Genomic DNA, 17,639 nt, shown 5'->3' with positions numbered 1-17,639 from the left:
GTAGAATAATAGAAAGGAGTATGAGACCATCTTCAACAAACAGGTGCTAATGATCATCATTTCCTATGTAGGTTGACACATTGAAGTCACAGTTATTACCTGAAGCAAAACAACTGCATAGGAGTCTTAAAACTGGGTGAAGAACATCCAGACAATGCTGCGAAGATGAGGTTGTTAAAGGCAATTTCATTTCTGTTTCATTTCATTCATACATCATGGCAAGATTGAGCGCAGCACCAAGGCAGACTGGACCACTGCATGCTGTGATAGATAAATAGGAAACTGGTCCCAATGCTCCAGTTAGCAGTTAGTCAGCAGACGGGGGGGGGGGGGGAGGGAGCCTAAAGATGCCACAGGAATGGCACCTCAGTGCTGGGGGTAAATGACCATACTTTCGTGGCTGGATAGTGTACCGGTTAGGGCTCTGCCTCAGACACAAGAGACAAGAGTTCAGATCTCAGCTCTTCCTGTAATACAGTACCTATTCAGTAAGGAGACATTGGGCAAGACTCCATAACACAGCTAATGCCTACTGAGCGAGCTCTAGTGGCTGCAGCTCTGGCGCTTTGAGTCAGCCAGGAGAAAAGCACAACATAAATGTGCTGTGTCTTGTGGGGAGAACAGTTGGACATAAAATCCAATAAACCAAAATATTTGCTGTGGGGAGCTCCATGATTTGTATTAGAACAATAATAGGCAAATGCTGCTGTGAGAAGCATTAAAAACATAGAGATCGCAGACTTCTACATATAACAATAATGCTACAGGCACCTGATGATGGAAAGACGGCTCACTAAATTAAATGAGAGGTTACTAACTCTGCTCTCAGCATTCCACTGACACCTCTAACTACTTAATACTGAGGTTCCTATAGCTACCTAATATTTGTGGGCACCTCTAGCTACTTAATATTGAGGGTACTTCTGGCTACCTATTGCTGAGGGGCACTAGGGTTGCCACCTTGTCCCTTCAAATACTGGCACATGTGAATTATAGATGCCTTGTGGCTAGTTAGATGCAGTTTAGGCACTGATTATGTGCGAGTAGCCCCAGAACCTGTATAACTTAGAAGTGCCGGTATTTAAAGGGATGAGGTGGCAACCCAGAGGGGTACCTGTAGCTACATATGATGGGCAAAGGAAATAAGGGAGAAGTGACAGCTGGGCAGCCAGCATACTTGTGATGAAGGGCAGTTCGGGAGGTTTTGTAGGTTCATGGAGGGCGGAGTCTAAGGTGCCAGGACATCTGTTCCTATAGGCTCCTGTGAGGTAAATCCGGGCCTGTAGATAGCACTGACATTTTCTGCAATGCTTTACAGAGCCCACAGTCATGCCACTGACTAATTCTCATTTTTTTCTCAGTTTTTAAGCCGGTGACAAAGGGAAGTTGGTAATCATTGTTTTTGCTCTTTTTTCCTGTTTTTAATGCGGGGGAGGGAGGGGGGGCTGTAAGGGTTAGGCATCGGAAGGTAGTTTGTGCAGGGGGGCGGTTAGCATTAGAAGTCAGGAAGGGGGTTTGTGCAGAGGAGGGGGGGAGGGGGCGTTTTCACAGTTAGGCACCACCAGGGGGAGTTAGGATTGGGCATTGGTAGTGGAGGGTTCTGTGAGAGTAGGGTTAGGTTTAGCTTTAGTGAAATATTGTTAACAATTACTGATATTTTGCTACTAAAAATGAACACTTTAAATAGTAGAGTATCGGTAGATCTACTGATATTCTACTATTAGCACTGTTCCTGCGCCCGATTTTCCATGGCGCCCGAAATTCGAGTGCGCCATAACACAACACATCATAACACAATCATACACCCTTCATGCAGATAGTGTCCTGACTGTGACTGTGATTTGAATCTGATACTCTGGCAGTGCAAGTTGAGACTGTTATCCACCATGTTACTAAGTTGCCAGTCTATCTATCTATCTATCTATCTATCTATCTATCTATCTATCTATCTATTCATCCATCCATTTATCTTTGTAATATACCTCTCTATCGATGACATACGGTATGAAGTTACTTATTCAATATACATTTTCCTGTTTAGTGTGTTAACAGCTGTTTGTCCAGTATTCATGGCTGTTCTTTGTTTGAGGTTCTTTTCCATATTAAGCGTTTGTAGAGGTGAAGAGTAACACATTAACAAGCCTAGTGTGAAGGACAATGTTACATAGAGCCTATTCTATTTCTGCCCTGGCCTGGGAGGATTTAAGGCTGGAACTTGACACTTCCTGTACGACAGGTGCATGGAAATGAAATCACTATGTATAAAGGATAATTGTACAATGTGTAATGTTTAGATGTCAGCTCAGACTCAGCCTAAATGGTTAATTAATGGTCAGCGTACTATACTATGCCATGCTTTATACCTGACATGAATTAAACTTCTAGAAGAAATCATCACTTCTGTTGTTTAAAACATTTTCCTAAAACTATAGAAACCATAAAATAAAATACGTAGGGGGAAAAATAATTGTACTTCTGGGATTTAATGGTCATTTTTGCTATTTACAATTTGTTTTTGATAGTTTGGAAACTTTTGTTTACGTTTTAAGTTGTCCATTCTTTTAAATTGTTGTTTTACAAATAAATATTAAAGGTCTAATAATAATATGAAATAAAATATTATTCTGCGCAGCCAAGTTCTTCCAGTGCCATTTCCTATAGTGCAGTGGGTTGGGCGGTCTCACCCAGCTGCCAGGCTGGGGTCACAATGCCACTATCCCGTTCCAATGGAAAAGAATATTAGGTGGTGCACAAGTGTCACCTAAGGTTATTCTACAGGAGTCAGTATCTCTAGAACTAAATAGCAGCATCATATTTCCAGAATACAGAATACAGCTTGGAGGAGGTAAGTCCACCACTGCCTCCTCATGTTTTTAACTTTTTAGATTTGTTTATCCTTTTGGTGCCTCTGTATCCATACTATGCTATGTTTCCAAAATGCAGGGTGAGACACAGGCCTGGATTTACATCACAGGAGCCTATTGGTACAGATGTTCTGGCACCCTAAACTTCACCCTCTAGAAACCCACAAACGCCCAACGAACCACACCACAAATGTTCTGGCTGCACTGAGTGTACCTCTGGCTACCTAATACTAAGTAGCTAGAGTTGCCCCGAGGTAGGTATTAGGTCACTAGAGGTAACCCGATGGCAGCACCTCATCAGTGGAATGCTGAGAGCTGGGTGAGTAACCTCTCATTTATGCTCCACTTGGGACTCTTCATAAGGAAAGAGGGAGGCACTGGGGGGAAGGGAGTGCGCCTCCTTTCCATCATCAGGCACCTGTAAGCATGAGCCTACAGTGCCTTATGGTTAGTCCGGTCCTGGTTGGACAGATTCCTGGCAGTAGGTCTGCACAGGAGGGATGAGATCGTAAAGATAGTGCTAATCTAGTCAGCATTAGCCCTGCTGTTTCATTCTTATTTGATTTAAAGAGAACTTGAGGTGACATTTGGTTCAAAAGTTAAATACTTACTGTATATTCTCGCGTATAAGACTACTTTTTAACCCTTGAAAATCTTCTGAAGAGTCAGGGGGTCGTCTTATACGCCGGGTGTCATTGATGCTGGGTGATACGCCCTATCCTGTTACCGACTCTCACATCTCGCTGCTGAGGACTGTAGTGAAGCGCACATGTGTGAGATCTTAGAGGCAGAGAAGGGGGTAAATTGGATACAAGAGTGGGCAAGAAGAGTGAAAGAGGCATGTTTTATGGGCACAGAGCAATCTATTCTTCCCTACCTTTGATAAACAGGGAGAGCTGACCAATTCACTTAGGGAAAGGGAGATTTGACCAATCCAACCAGTCAATCACCTATATACTGTTATATACTGGGTACCCCATAAAGTACAGCACCAGTATCTATTCATACATAGCACCAGTATATGATGTTTTTTTAATTTTATTTGGTGTGCATTGGAAGAGGGGTAGTCTTATACGGCGAGTATATCCCAAACTCTATATTTTATCTGGAAACCTTGTGGTGTAGTCTTATACGCCAGAATATATGGTACCTAATTAAAGGGAGTCCTCTGCATCCCCCAGAGGCTTCCCATGCCATCCTCTGGTCCTCTGCCACTGCTTGGAACCCTTTTGCACACTGTGACCATGCTCCTCTTCATTCACGAGGGCAGCCATGCTTGCACAAGTGCATAAGGGCGGCCGCACTGCACTCGTGTGAGCAGGGCATGCCTGCAAAGTAGCATGGAGCTGCTCGTACATGGTATGGCTGCGCTCGTGTTTGAAGAGGCACATGGTTTTGACCTTGGGATCCAACAAGAGCTTGTCAGATTCCTTTAGGAGGTCTGCGATCAGCGGTAGTGGACCAGAAGACAGTGTAGGAAGCCTGTACAGGATGCAGAGGCTTCCCTTTACTTAGGTAAGTATTTAACTTTAGATGCAAGGTTTGCCTTAGGTACACTCTAACTAGGGCTTTAACTAAAAAGTGCTGCCATTTTACTATTATTTGCAAAGCATGCTTTTTTATTGTTTCATTCTAAAATCCCTCACTGGAGGCACCTGGCAGAAGGGGAAGTCCTGCAGCAATGTGGGATAGTTGCATACCTAGAAAAGTAAATCAGTCCTCTGACTCACCACTCTCTTTTATTAGCGGGCACATGCACAGTGCTGCTAAGCTAACAGTTTTTCTGGCATCTGCATGGTTGGCAATGTCCGATAAGCCCAAAATTTAGTGGACATAATTATAGATAGCTGATTCATTTATCAGTGGTTAGTCAGTGAATTTAGCAGCAGAGAGAAGACAAGAAAGATATGTATCGATCAGGGATTTGTGGGAGAATGCTGTTATTTTAAGGACAAATCACTTATTATGCTGTAAAAAATATATAAAAACAAAATATTATAGTATAAAACCAGTGAAGCACTAAGGTGTTGAAAGACATGTGGTGCTCAGAAAAAGCAAAATAACACCCAGCAATATGCCTAAAATAGTACATAGCAAGGAAATGAACAGCGCTACTTAAAAACAGATGAGTGCCTACTGCCTACCTGCAAAAGAGTGCAAGCCCCACTTATGGGATAAAATACACACTGAGCATACACATGACCTGTCTACCACTGGAGGATGTTGGTTTCCTGTAACAGCTTGCATGCAACTTGTTAAGTACTCGTCCCTCCCACTGCGAAGAAGTCAATCCTCCATGGGAGGGGACCTAACACTAACTAAATCATGCATATGCATAGCCTGGGCGCGCCACCAAGTAAAATTGAAAATTGCGCTGATCCCACTTTTTGCGCAATATGCCTAAAATGTTCTAATGTTCAAGTCAGTTAGTTTATCTTAACAGGTGATATGGAAATGGTGCAGTGATCACAACCACCAAAGTGACAGTTGTATCAAACGGGAAACTGTGAGTTTAATGTACCAGGTCATCTGGAATTGGTGTAGCAATCACAAGTGCCAAAGTGATAGTTGGATCAAAAGGGAAACTGTGAATGAGTTTAATTTACCAGGTAAACTGAAACTGATGCAGTGATCACAAGCACAAAAAGTGACAGATGGATCAAACAGGAAACCTTGAGCCGGTGTGGATAGGTGCACAGCTAAAAAGGTTTGTTCTAAAAATAATACTCTCAATTTACACTAGTCCGCATGACTGCTGTTTTTAGAATTAGTTTTGTTCTGATTTGGGTTTAGTTGGACTTTAAGAAAAGCTGCTACTTGTTTTGGAATTTAATTTTCAGCACCACGGCTAGCAACTAAAGAGCGAAATAGGATTCTTCAAGCGACAAAAGTAGCAGCATCCAGAGAAATGAAGTTGGCAGGACATGTGAAATCTTGGTAGGGCAAAGATGAGTCAACACTTCTTCCCTGTCTCCCAGCAGGCAACTCAAAGGCAGCGCTAGGAGCTCACGCCAACATTAACACTGTGGCTGGAAAACTTAATACTGCAAAAGCTTATCTTATCTGCATAGCATTTTCAAACTGTTCATATAGATTTATTTTGATTCTTATCGCATATCTAATTACATACTAAACAGCAACTAGCTCCCGGTTGCCATTTCTTATAAGATATTAGAGTTATCTGCCAGATGCAGCTTGTTCAGCCTCGATGTATTTTTTAGAAAATAATTTTTCTTGTTTTTATCTGGCGGAATGGATTTTAGCATTCTACAGTTGGATTAGTACACTGCTGTTTCTAAGGTCAGCACTTTTCTAAATGGACAGCATCCATATTAATAGGGTCTTAGCATATTAGCTATGTAAAGAGAATGTTTTGAATGTGTTTTTACTGTAATTTTGTAAAGAATCATATGGGCATTCATGATGACTTTTGTACAGTGAGACTGCTTTAGCTTTGTTTTAACACCCTTTCTGAAATTACAGTATTTCTCTATGTCTTCCCTGCATGTCATGTGACATCGACAAGAACTGTTCAATCGCAGAATTTGCAACATGAGTGTCAGAGTTTTAGCCCTTTAAGAACTAAAGAAAATTAAGATGTAAATGTTATTGGATTAGAGCCTAAAGGAATATGGGAACAAGGTTGACAAGCACCCAAAAAGGGGACAGATGTAATAAGGTCCTGTAACACCAACAGGACTCAAAACGTGAAAGCAAAGGATCAGCAGCACAGCGTAAATGTAATTCCCATCATGTCCTTTCTTTATACCCTGCTCCATGATTGGTTGCCAGTTTTTAATGAATTTTGATTGGTCCATGTGACCTGTTAAAGAGAGTATATAAATGCCTTTGGTGTTTGTAACTTTTGAGAGATGCCTATACAGCTTGAAGAAGGAATACACTTCCGAAACAGCGTCTGTCACTGTTCAAGGCTACCTCTCTTTTAATGTAATGGCCTTTAATTACATTTACGTGGTGCTGTTGACCCTTTTCTTCCCCCATTGCTTAAAGGACACATGTGATGAAAATAAACTCATGAAACAAATGATTATATCTATCTTCCTTCTCCTAAAAATGACTTTTTAAGATATTCCACAGTTTTAGTTTAGGTTTAAATCTACTTTTTACGTTTTTACAGTTTTATTGTTTTTGCTCAATTCATTAAAGTATGCCAGAGCTAAAAATCTATGAACTATTAATCCTTTTTATCTCTTTCCTGCTCTCAGACACCATTTTCTGCTAGGAAAGTGTTTTATAGTTGTAATGTCTTATCAGTGAGGGTCACAATATAGTCACTTCCTGTTTGAGTCAGGACTGAGTCAGCCACTTACATACCTGATATCTAACTCTTTCAGGCAGAGAAACAAAAAAAGAACACAGCATAGTTATTTGTGCGCTAGGCACTGTACATACCCAGGTCTATCTCATCATGTCACATGTCCCCTTGGGTATCCTTTAAAGGAATATGGTGGCGTACAGTATGCACAAATGTCTGGTAAAGTTGCTGTGTGCAGGGAGTGCAAGGCAAGTTTACTATTCATCACAGTGATGAGGTATCGCGTTTACAAAATTAGCGCGACCCGCTTTACCTAGGTAATACATGTTATGCCACTTGCATACTGCCTGCTACTCTAACATCACTCATATTACCTAGGTAACGCTGGTTGCACCAATTGCACAATGCACGCTACCTTGTCAGCGTAATGCATGGTAAACTTTTAGTGGACTTTTGTACATATGCTCCATGGTCAGTGCTGATCCAACTTAAAGTGAAACTGTATCTGAATATTTGTGAACTCAGCCTGGAGTAATAAATTGTGTTTTCCTCTTCCTGTCTCACCAGGTTGCTCCAGTTGGGCATACATCACCATTTTTGTGAGAAGTGATCAATAGGAGCAGTTTAGTGAGGGAGGAAGGGGGCTTAATTTGTAACTCAGGCTTGATTCTCACTCCATATGCAATAGAATACCAGTTCAATCCGTATAATTATTTTCCATGAACAGTACCTTTTTCATTTATTAATCGGTATTAATGGGATAAAATGAGCATCTACTAAAAGGGATACATTTTTAACATTTGATTGTAAAAAAAAAAAAGAATTTAGTGCTTAAGAAATGATCGTTTGGTTATTAAAATATCTTTGTTCTCTTGTGTCAAGTTCTTTTGAATATAAATCTATGTCCCACTGCCTTTATCTCTGCTGTGGGATTAGGCTGCTTCTCCAATCAGGGCAACTTTGTGAATGAAGGTCCCCGATTGGCTGCCATCATCATCTATACCCTTCTACTTGCTTTGTAGGCAAAGAAGATAGAATCATAATAAAAATACAGTCCAACACAGTTTAACCAGTTCCTGTCCAGATGACTTGAAAATAAAGGTTCATACACACCTACCAACTATCTGTCCAACTATCTGCCAAACTTGTCTGTTAAGCCCCATACAAAAAAGTATGTTGCTATTGTTCAAAAAGCTGATAAGACTGATAAGAAGTCAATCCAACAGTTGGCAGTTGTTTGAACCATAGCAAAAGATGTGTTTTAGTTGTTTCAACGTGTTTCACTACAAAAGCTATTTGACAATTGTGCTGCATAAAAGACTGCTGTTGAGTGTGCAAATGGGCTTAACAGACAAGTTTGGCAGATAGTTGGACAGATAGTTAGTTGGTGTGTATGAACCTTAAAGGTGGCCATACACTGGTCGATTTGCCATCAGATTCGACCAACAGATAGATCCCTCTCTGATCGAATCTGATCAGAGACGGATCGTATGGCCACCTTTACTGCAAACAGATTGTGAATCGATTTCAGCCTGAAACCAATCACAATCTGTGGAGCTGCCGCTGCCCCCCCCCCCCCCCGCATACATTACCTGTTCCGGCCGGCGCGAGTCCCCTGGTTCCCGCAGCTCTACTGTTTAAACTTCCTGCCGGGACAGGAAGTTCAGTAGCTGCAGCCAGTCCAGAACCCAGCGCGGAAAGAAGACAGCGGGGACTAGGGGACTCGCGCCGGCCGGAACAGGTAATGTATACCCGCTGTATTGCGTCGGTCGTCGGGCATTCGAACGCCGCTAGCGACGCACTCCCGACCCGCCGGCGATCGAGAGAAATCTTCCGCACAGACGGATCGTCGGGAATCGACGGGAACGATCGATTTCGGCCAGAAATAGAACGTTCTGTCAGCGGTGTGTGCGGCGATTTCACAGCCAATTCGATCACTGTGATGGAATCGGCCGTATATTGGCGGGAAGATCGTAAGGTGTATGGGCCCCTCAAATATCTGCATTTTCTTATCTACAAAAGCTTAGATAACACTGTTTATTTAACTCTGACCTGATAACATCACTACAGAGTTCTAAAATAATGACTGCAATCCCCTCTCCTCCTCCCAGGGAATTCAGAGTTAATTAGTAAACAAGTTTAAAATACACAGTCCAGGAGCAGACAGTAATAGATTGTATACATGACTTAATTGTTACATCAAATACATTAGCAAAACAAATGAACTGTTAAAATAAACAGGAGAGATAGTCAAATAAAATGTGTGGGTTTAATGTACAATAGAACTGCTTATCTTACAGCTATAATGTATGATAATGTGGAAAAATTGTGTATTTTTTTCACTTTTTTCCTTATTTTCCTTTTAAAATGCATAGAAAATAAGGTAATTACTAAAAACAAATATCTGCCACAAAAATACTAATTTGTCCTGAAAAAAACCAATATATAGATCATTTATTTGTGATAATTATTGATAAAGTTATAGCCAAAGTAATCAGAACTGAGCTGAACAGTGAAAATGACTAGGGTAGGCAAGTGGTTAAAGAATAAAAATTAATACAGATTAATACATTTTTTTAAATGAATAAAACAAGAAAAATAATTTAAAAAAATTAAATGACAAAAAAATGATCACTTGAAGAAAAGCATGGATTCTGGCTCTGGTAATGTAAATCAAACACATTTTGTGGTATTTGTCTTATGTTTTCTTTTTTTTAATGATGTCCAACAAAATGCCTTAATTAATAGAAATGACTGTTCTAATACTTATTTATAGACAATGTTTTTAATCCAGAACACCTACCTAATCGTTATTCCTGTAACTGTGGCAAACAGAAAAAATGTTTAAACTTGTATCTAAACTGAAAATATTTTATTCTGAAGGATTATAAAAGAAAATTGCTTTCTTTTTTTAATTTTTGCAAGATTAATCTTAAATAATAAGCATGAATTAAAAAGTGGGACCAAAATAAATTCCTAAGTGTCTCCAAAAAGCAGGACAATATTTAAACCCAAAGCAGTTAAAAACTGATTAGAAGTAAATAGTGTAACAGATTGCCATTTCTTTTACCATCATTTTTAAAACCAGATTGACTCTCCCTTTAAGACCATATTAATAAAGTGGAGATTTTTTTCACAAAGCAATTAGTGCTTTAGTCACCTACCGCAATATATCAAAGGAGTGATCTGCACTCCATTGCCTTCAATAGAGCCATCAAGCCTTGAATGAAAAGTGGCAAACAGCCATCCAAAATGACCTGCATTGACTTCATTTGCAATCTGAGGCAGAAGTGGTGAACAAGTGTTTAAAAATAAATTAAAAACAAAACACAAAAACACCTTTCTGTCTACTCTGCTCTCAAAGTGGTTAATGCCATTTGTCACTGTGATCACCACTTTGTAAAGATGTTGAACATCACTTATTGCTGACAGTTGACAGCACAAATAGTGATCTCTGAAAACAGGCGATAAACAACACAAGTTATACAGTTGTTTGTGGTTTTTACTAGCAATATGTTATGTAACCACATGTGTGTGTGGGGATCAGTTTTGCGGTCATCATCTGTATATCTTGTGGTTTTCTTAATAAACACCCTTGAAACGAAACAAGACAAGTTATTTAGGTAATACCTTTAAAGACTAACTGTACAAGATTCCTTTGCAAAGTTTACGTTTCTTCTTCAACATGACACAGAACTGGATCAGAACCGTATGGTTTCGAAAGCTTGCAAAGAAATCTCGAACGGCTAGTCTGTTGTTACCTAAAAAAAAAACTTTTGTTTTTATGTCTTCAAATGCTCAACACGACTAACACTGGACCACATACATCTAAAACAGGGAGAAAGGGGAAGGTGAACACACCTTAGGACAGATGACAGAGACAAAAGGAGCCCAATAGCACAATGTGCTAGTAATATTGGAAGAAATGTCCAGAGAGAATTATACTCACAAAAATGGGTTGCAGCCAGGAACAACCAACCATATGAAGCAGTTGGAAAAAATAATCCCATCTCCACTCTGGGCCTCCAGGGATAGCTCACACTCTTGAAAAAGGCCACTGGAACTGTAGAGGGCTAAGCCACTATGGTTCAATGACATTTATCTTGAAACAGGCAAACCCTCATAAATGTCCAGATTGGTTAAGCTTATAATTACTTTTATGAATATCACCTGATGCCAGGTAATTGTGCTAGATACAATTATGTTGATTGCACTCAATATACAGGTCACTAAAAATGTATACAAATAGGTCATCACTTCCAATACTGGTTGCTGCATCTTGTACAATGTAAATAACTGTGCCTGTTACAACAGTGTAATTGAATGGGAAGGATTGTGTTGTATTATTTTTTTCCTTGAGGCTACAGTTTTATTCTAAGTAGCCTGATGTGCATACCTTATAACTGTCTCTCAACAAAAACAATGATCCCTGTTCTCTTTGTGCACTCAGGAGGGGCCGAGCTCTTTGGCGGTGTATGCCCTGCGTTTGGGACCAGGAGAAGAAATAGTCACATCGCTGTTTAAATTTGTGCAGGAGAAGAATCTGAGGGCACCATTTGTCATTACTTGTGTGGGCAGTGTCACCAAAGCAACTCTCAGACTGGCTAACGCAGAAGCGGAGAATAGCAATGAGGTACCTGACAGGCTGGCTGATGTACTGGCTCGGTTAGAGCCATGCAGAGATGCATCAAGATGGTGGGAGAAGGTTTCAAGAGAAGTGTACGGTTCCTAATTATGTAATTATAAGACTTAGGTGCCAAAGTACAAGCTGTTGCTAAAATCTGTTCCTTGTGAGTTTCCCCCGGAATGCAGAGACTGAAATGCATTTCCCCTGAAGGTCTGCTGTCATCTTTAATTTGATATAATCTTTATCTAAGCACATTGGCAGTGCTGCGATAGTAAAATGTGGAGATCATTTCTTATGGCACCAAGTAGACGTTCATTTGTGATCTTCATTTCAATTTTCCTGCAAGACTTAATTACAGTAAATTATATAATAAGGAATAGAACATTGATAATGATGCTTAGAGACTTCACAATGACTTTTTAGACTTACATTTAGACCTAATTTATTTTAGATTTTTTTTTTAGGCTATTTGACCATTATTTGTAATGATGATCATAAAATTAGAAACATTGTAAATTTTGGTTCTACAGCAAAAGACTAACCAGCAGCTTGATTAACTAATCGGGTGTCAGTTAAAGGGAACCTAAACTGAGGATATGGATTTTACCTTTTAAAATTATACCAGTTGCCTGACTCTCCTGCTGCTCCTGTGTCTCTAATACTTTTAGCTACAGCCCCTCAACAAGCATGCAGACCAGGTGCTCTGACTGAAGTCATACTGGATTAGCAGCATGCTTGTTTCAGGTGTGTGATTCAACCACTACTGCATCCAAATAGATCAGCAGGACTGACAAGCAACTGGTATTGTATAAAAGGAAACCTACATATCCCTCTCAGTTAAGGTTCCCTTTAAATAAAAGGCAACTTCTGAATCTATTGTGCTCTCTGCAAGGTATCGGTTCCTAGGCAACCAAAATGTCTTGTACACACGATTATGATTATCACTAATAATCACTATAAGTTATGGAAAGAGTAATTTTATAATAGAACATGTTGTATCCTTTTGGCCAGCTTTTGGTCCTTTCTTAACTGCTCACCTATTTCTTAGCAAGATGCGCCTATTCCATATTAAAGAATCTATGATATTCCATAGAAATGATTATGGGTAAATGACCTGGAACAGCTGTATACAAGTTGAAATAAGTGACGTTAAAGTGGAACCTCAGCATGGCCTTTATTCTTTATAAAGACATTCCCTGAAAATGATTTATACCAAGATGCTGACCAGCCTCCCTGCTCACTGCACACTACTTTGGCAGTTGGACGGAGCAACTGCTAATCACTCAGTGCTTTTAAAAATAAAGAAAACCCTAAGAACCCCCCTATGAGAAGATGGGCTAGTCCAAAATTTGTCGGTAATGTCAGATCTCTACTACCTACTGTAAGTGACAGCAACATAGGAGAAAAGTAATTTATGGCTCATTTTACTCTTTGGAGAAATGTACTTTTTATTCGTATGTGTTTTAAATGTTAAGATTTTCATGACAGTTCCTCCTTAAAGGGATACTGTAGGGGGGTCAGGGGAAAATGAGTTGAACTTACACGGGGCTTCTAACGATCCCCCGCAGACATCCTGTGTTGGCGCAGCCACTCACCGATGCTCCGGCCCCGCCTCCAGTTCACTTCTGGAATTTCTGACTTTAAAGTCAGAAAACCACTGCGCCTGCACGCCCATGTCCTCGATCCCGCTGATGTCATCAAGAGCGCACAGCGCAGGCCCAGTATGGTCTGTGTCTGCGCAGTACACTCCTGGTGACATCAGCGGGAGCGAGGACATGGGCGTGCAGGCGCAGTGGTTTTCTGACTTTAAAGTCAGAAATTCCAGAAGTGAACCGGAGGCAGGGCCGGAGCATCGGTGAGTGGCTGCGCCAACACAGGATGTCTGCGGGGGACCATTAGAAGCCCCGGGTAAGTTCAGCTCATTTTCCCCCGACCCTCCTACAGTATCCCTTTAAAGTGAATGTTTACCGGTTAAAAAAAGAAAAAGTCAGATACTCACCTAAGGAGAGGGAAGGCTCGGTCCTAATGAGCCTTTCCTCTCCTCTCCCGGTGCCCGGTCCCACGCAGGATCCCCCGTGGCAGTATTCGACCAGTTCGGTCAAATACTGCCACTTCCGCATGCCGAAGGGACCTTTCGGAAGCCTTCGGGAGCACTCGGGCTCCCGATGACGCGGCCGCTCCATACTACGCATGCGCAAGCGCCCTCTATGACGCGCTCGCGCGTACGTAGTATGGAGCGGCCCGTCTTCGGAAGCTTGAGTGCTCCCGAAGACCTCCGAAGTTCCTGTGGCGGCGGACGTGAACGGGGGAGCCAGCGCAGCACCGAGGGCACCGGGAGAGGAGAGGGAAGGCTCATTAGGACCGAGCCTTCCCTCTCCTTAGGTGAGTATCTGACTTTTTCTTTTTTTAACCGGTACCCATTGGCTTTAAGGACTGTTCACACTGGAAGAGGTAGCAAATATTTTACCTTTCTTGTCAAGGCACTCTCATTGCATTCCCATGCAGGGTAGTGCGGTTTTAGCATTTTTGAATGTAACCATGAGTTAAAAAAGTTGCTCATCCCAATAAATGTATGGTTGGGAAATACATTTATTGGACTCTTCAGTCTCAGGATAGAAAGGTATCTTCCATGTTAAATTAGAGGACTGTGGCCATGTGTGCACTTGAAGCATCAAACAAGAAGAAGAAGTAAAAAAATTGAGTACCATATTCAATACTCTTTTAATGTGTACATTATTGTCTGGAAGAATCAGCTTTGGGTTAATAATAATAATAATCCAAACATTTGTATAGTACTTTTCTCTTGTCAGACTCAAAGCGTTCAAGAGCTTCCATTGGGACGCGCTCAAGAGGCCACCCTGTAGTGTTAGGAAGTCTTGCCTTTAACGCCTTACTGAATAGGTACTGACCCTAGCCAGGTTTCAAACCCTGGTCTCCCATGTCAAAGGCGGTGCTCTTAACCAGTACACTATCCAGCCACCCACAAAGGGTTTAAATGGGTTAAAGGATTAAGGGGTTAAATGGAGTGCGTCCTGAAAGCTAGTCCTTCAAGAAACGAATTACATACTAAACTCAACTTGTTGTAATAGTAGATTATTATTATGCATGGATCCTTGGATAGAGGTTCACTGTGAGGAATTGTTACAGTTTGAAACTTTTTCCTGCTGAGAGATTTCTATTTTTTTCATCCTAGTATGTTTTTTTTCTCTGTTTTTTTTGTGCAGATAATACATTTAAAAGAAAGGTTTGAAATAGTTTCTTTGGTAGGAACACTGAATGAGCACGCTCACTTGCACATCTCCCTGTCTGATAAAGATGGAAGGACCATCGGTGGCCATGCCATGGGAGATTTGGAAGTCTTCACTACCGCCGAGATAGTGATTGGGGAACTCAATGACCTTCAATTCACTCGGGAGATGGATGAACGCACGGGCTTCCCAGAGCTCGTCATTAGTCATCGTTCAGAAAACACTACCTCTGCCTAGCTTCTAAATTATTTACCATTTTTTCCTCCGAACAAGTGAATGAGATAAATTTGCTTCAGAGCATGTCCTTAGACTGCTCTTTGCATTATTGTATTGATTTCAGCCATCTGATCACTCACAGCATAATCAGTCATGTATGAAATAAACACAGAAAAATCATCTCAATAAATTCTTTAAATGTCTTGTCATTAGTTTCTGCTGTTTATCAGCATGAGCCGCCTTGAACGTTTGGGGATTTTTCTTTTCTTGCCAGCCATGCTGCAGAGACTTTATGAGACTGATTGCCCCAGAGAGGGTATAGGACAGCGACAATTGCTCAGAGGGCTAATGAATGTACTGTTTGCTCATCTTTACATGGTTACTAGAACACTAATTGGGAGGGACAGCATGAACAAGCGCGGAGAAGCAGTTATCTGATATGCGTGACATGGATTTAAAGCAGGAGTTGGGATGCTCCACTGCCTGGCCCTGTAGTTTACTGTTTTACGAGCACAAACTATTCTCTTGTTAAAGGTTAACGGCTTTCATATTGTAGAAGCTATTAGTAGATAATGTCTACCAGTTCTTGTGTCACCTTGCATTGCAAATGTAAGTGAAGCTGGATATTTTTATTGACTTTGCATAGAAATATGAATACAGGGATAATTCATGATTTGTTTTTCGCTATTTTGCTTTATCATTGTTGTTGACGTAGCTTTTGATATTGTATGTGTGCTGTTCCTTTCTATTATGTGTTTGTACTTACCCAAAGTCTGGACTGTGTATACTTTCCCTCTCTCAAGCAAGAAAAACAAAAAACAAACCAAAATATGTTGTAAATAAGTAAATAAAAAATAAATAAATAAATTATATATATATATATATATATATATATATATATATATATATATATATATATATATATATAAATATATATATTGGTAATCCGGATTTGCAATGTATCAATAAAATAAACATTCAATTTTGTTCTATTTTCGACGCACCCTATCTTTTGATTATTTTTCTAAACAATCGCCGCCTTTATTTAGATGTTTATCATATCTTTCTACAAGGTTTTCAATCTCTTTGTTTTAGTAACACCACACACCTCATCTATGGGTTGGAGGGATTGGGGAGGAGGGGCTTCATATTAATGCTGCTGAACAAACAGTTGCTGGCATTTTGCAGTGACGGTGCAGGGAGAGAAGAAGTTAACCTGCAAGAACATAAATTTCAGTTGAAATTGCAAAAATGTGTAAGCAATTTTAAGTAATTATGACTTTTGGAAAAAAAAAACATTGACTCAGTGTCTTTTTAAATCTATCTTTACCATTCTAATGTTTATATTTTTAAACTTCCTCCTTCATATATGATGGCCTCTTTTTCTCCAGTAGCCATGCTATTCCTTACTTGATTTGCTGATGATGTAGTTAGATATTATTCTTACTATTATATCCTTTACCTATTACATAAAAAATGTGTATATATGTTAACATAAAGTACACACACTCCCATTTTACAAAAATTTGAAATAATGTGAACTGCCAAAAGACCAAACATTTTGATTGCTTTCACAGCTTGTCTTATTTCAAGTAAGAAGAGTTGAGAAGGTGTTGGGTAAGGTGGAAGAAATAATAATGCATGAAGCATAAATAACACATAAACCATGAACATCTAATTTCTCATGAACTTTCAGTGCTTACGCTGTTTTTATATTTTAATGGATTTGACATCCGATTTGATAGAGACATTGAGGCTAGATTCACAATAGGCAGCAAAATTACAACCGACACACCAAAAAAGTTGCAATGCAAGGCTGCGTTACCGTCGCATACAGTAGATACAGTAGAGCATACGGGTAATGAAAAGTATGCTTTCCTGTATCTGTAAACATCTGCGTTAAGAGGTAACGCACTGCAGCAGTGCGTCAGAATAAGCGCAACATTTACAACATGACTTTAACGTCACACTGTGAACATCGCCTAGGGTTAACATTACAGTGCAGTAACCTGCATTATGCAACTTTATTAACGCAGGACAATAATGTCTAAATATATATTTATACATTTATAAATAAATATATTAAAACTATGTGACTCGTTTCACGGGTTCAATCCTGTTTCATTAGGCAATAATTGGAGCAAAAAAGAGTACAGGTCTATATGAGAGCCAAGCGCCTCGGCTCTCATATAGAAGTGTACTAGTTTTTGCTCCAATTATTGCCTGATGAAGCAGGATTGAACCTTCAAAACGCATTGCACTGTGGAGTTATTGATCAAATAAATATTATTGTTGACTATTAACAGAATTTGTGTCTACTTTGAGGAGGTAAGTCCACCACTACCTCCTCTTTTAAAATTGTTTTACGAATTTTATCCTGTACTGGCCCCTCTGTTCCAACCTTCAGC

At 40.1% G+C, this 17,639-nt stretch overlaps 1 protein-coding gene across 1 annotated transcript in view; it reads left to right on the top strand.

Annotated features, from left to right (window-relative positions):
- LOC137570912 (bifunctional protein GlmU-like) overlaps nt 1–15,421 on the top strand; it is an 82,346-nt gene extending 66,925 nt beyond the window's left edge. The window contains exons 3-4 of the mRNA XM_068279615.1: nt 11,591–11,773; nt 14,992–15,421. Of these exons, the coding sequence (XP_068135716.1) occupies nt 11,591–11,773; nt 14,992–15,252 (444 nt within the window). The 3' untranslated portion in view covers nt 15,253–15,421. The remainder of the gene's footprint in view (nt 1–11,590; nt 11,774–14,991) is intronic.
- Nucleotides 15,422–17,639: the final 2,218 nt, after the last annotated feature.

Source organism: Hyperolius riggenbachi, chromosome 4 (genome assembly GCF_040937935.1).
Source record: "Hyperolius riggenbachi isolate aHypRig1 chromosome 4, aHypRig1.pri, whole genome shotgun sequence".
In the NCBI taxonomy this organism is placed as follows: domain Eukaryota; kingdom Metazoa; phylum Chordata; class Amphibia; order Anura; family Hyperoliidae; genus Hyperolius; species Hyperolius riggenbachi.
This window is presented reverse-complemented; position numbering and strand designations above follow the sequence as displayed.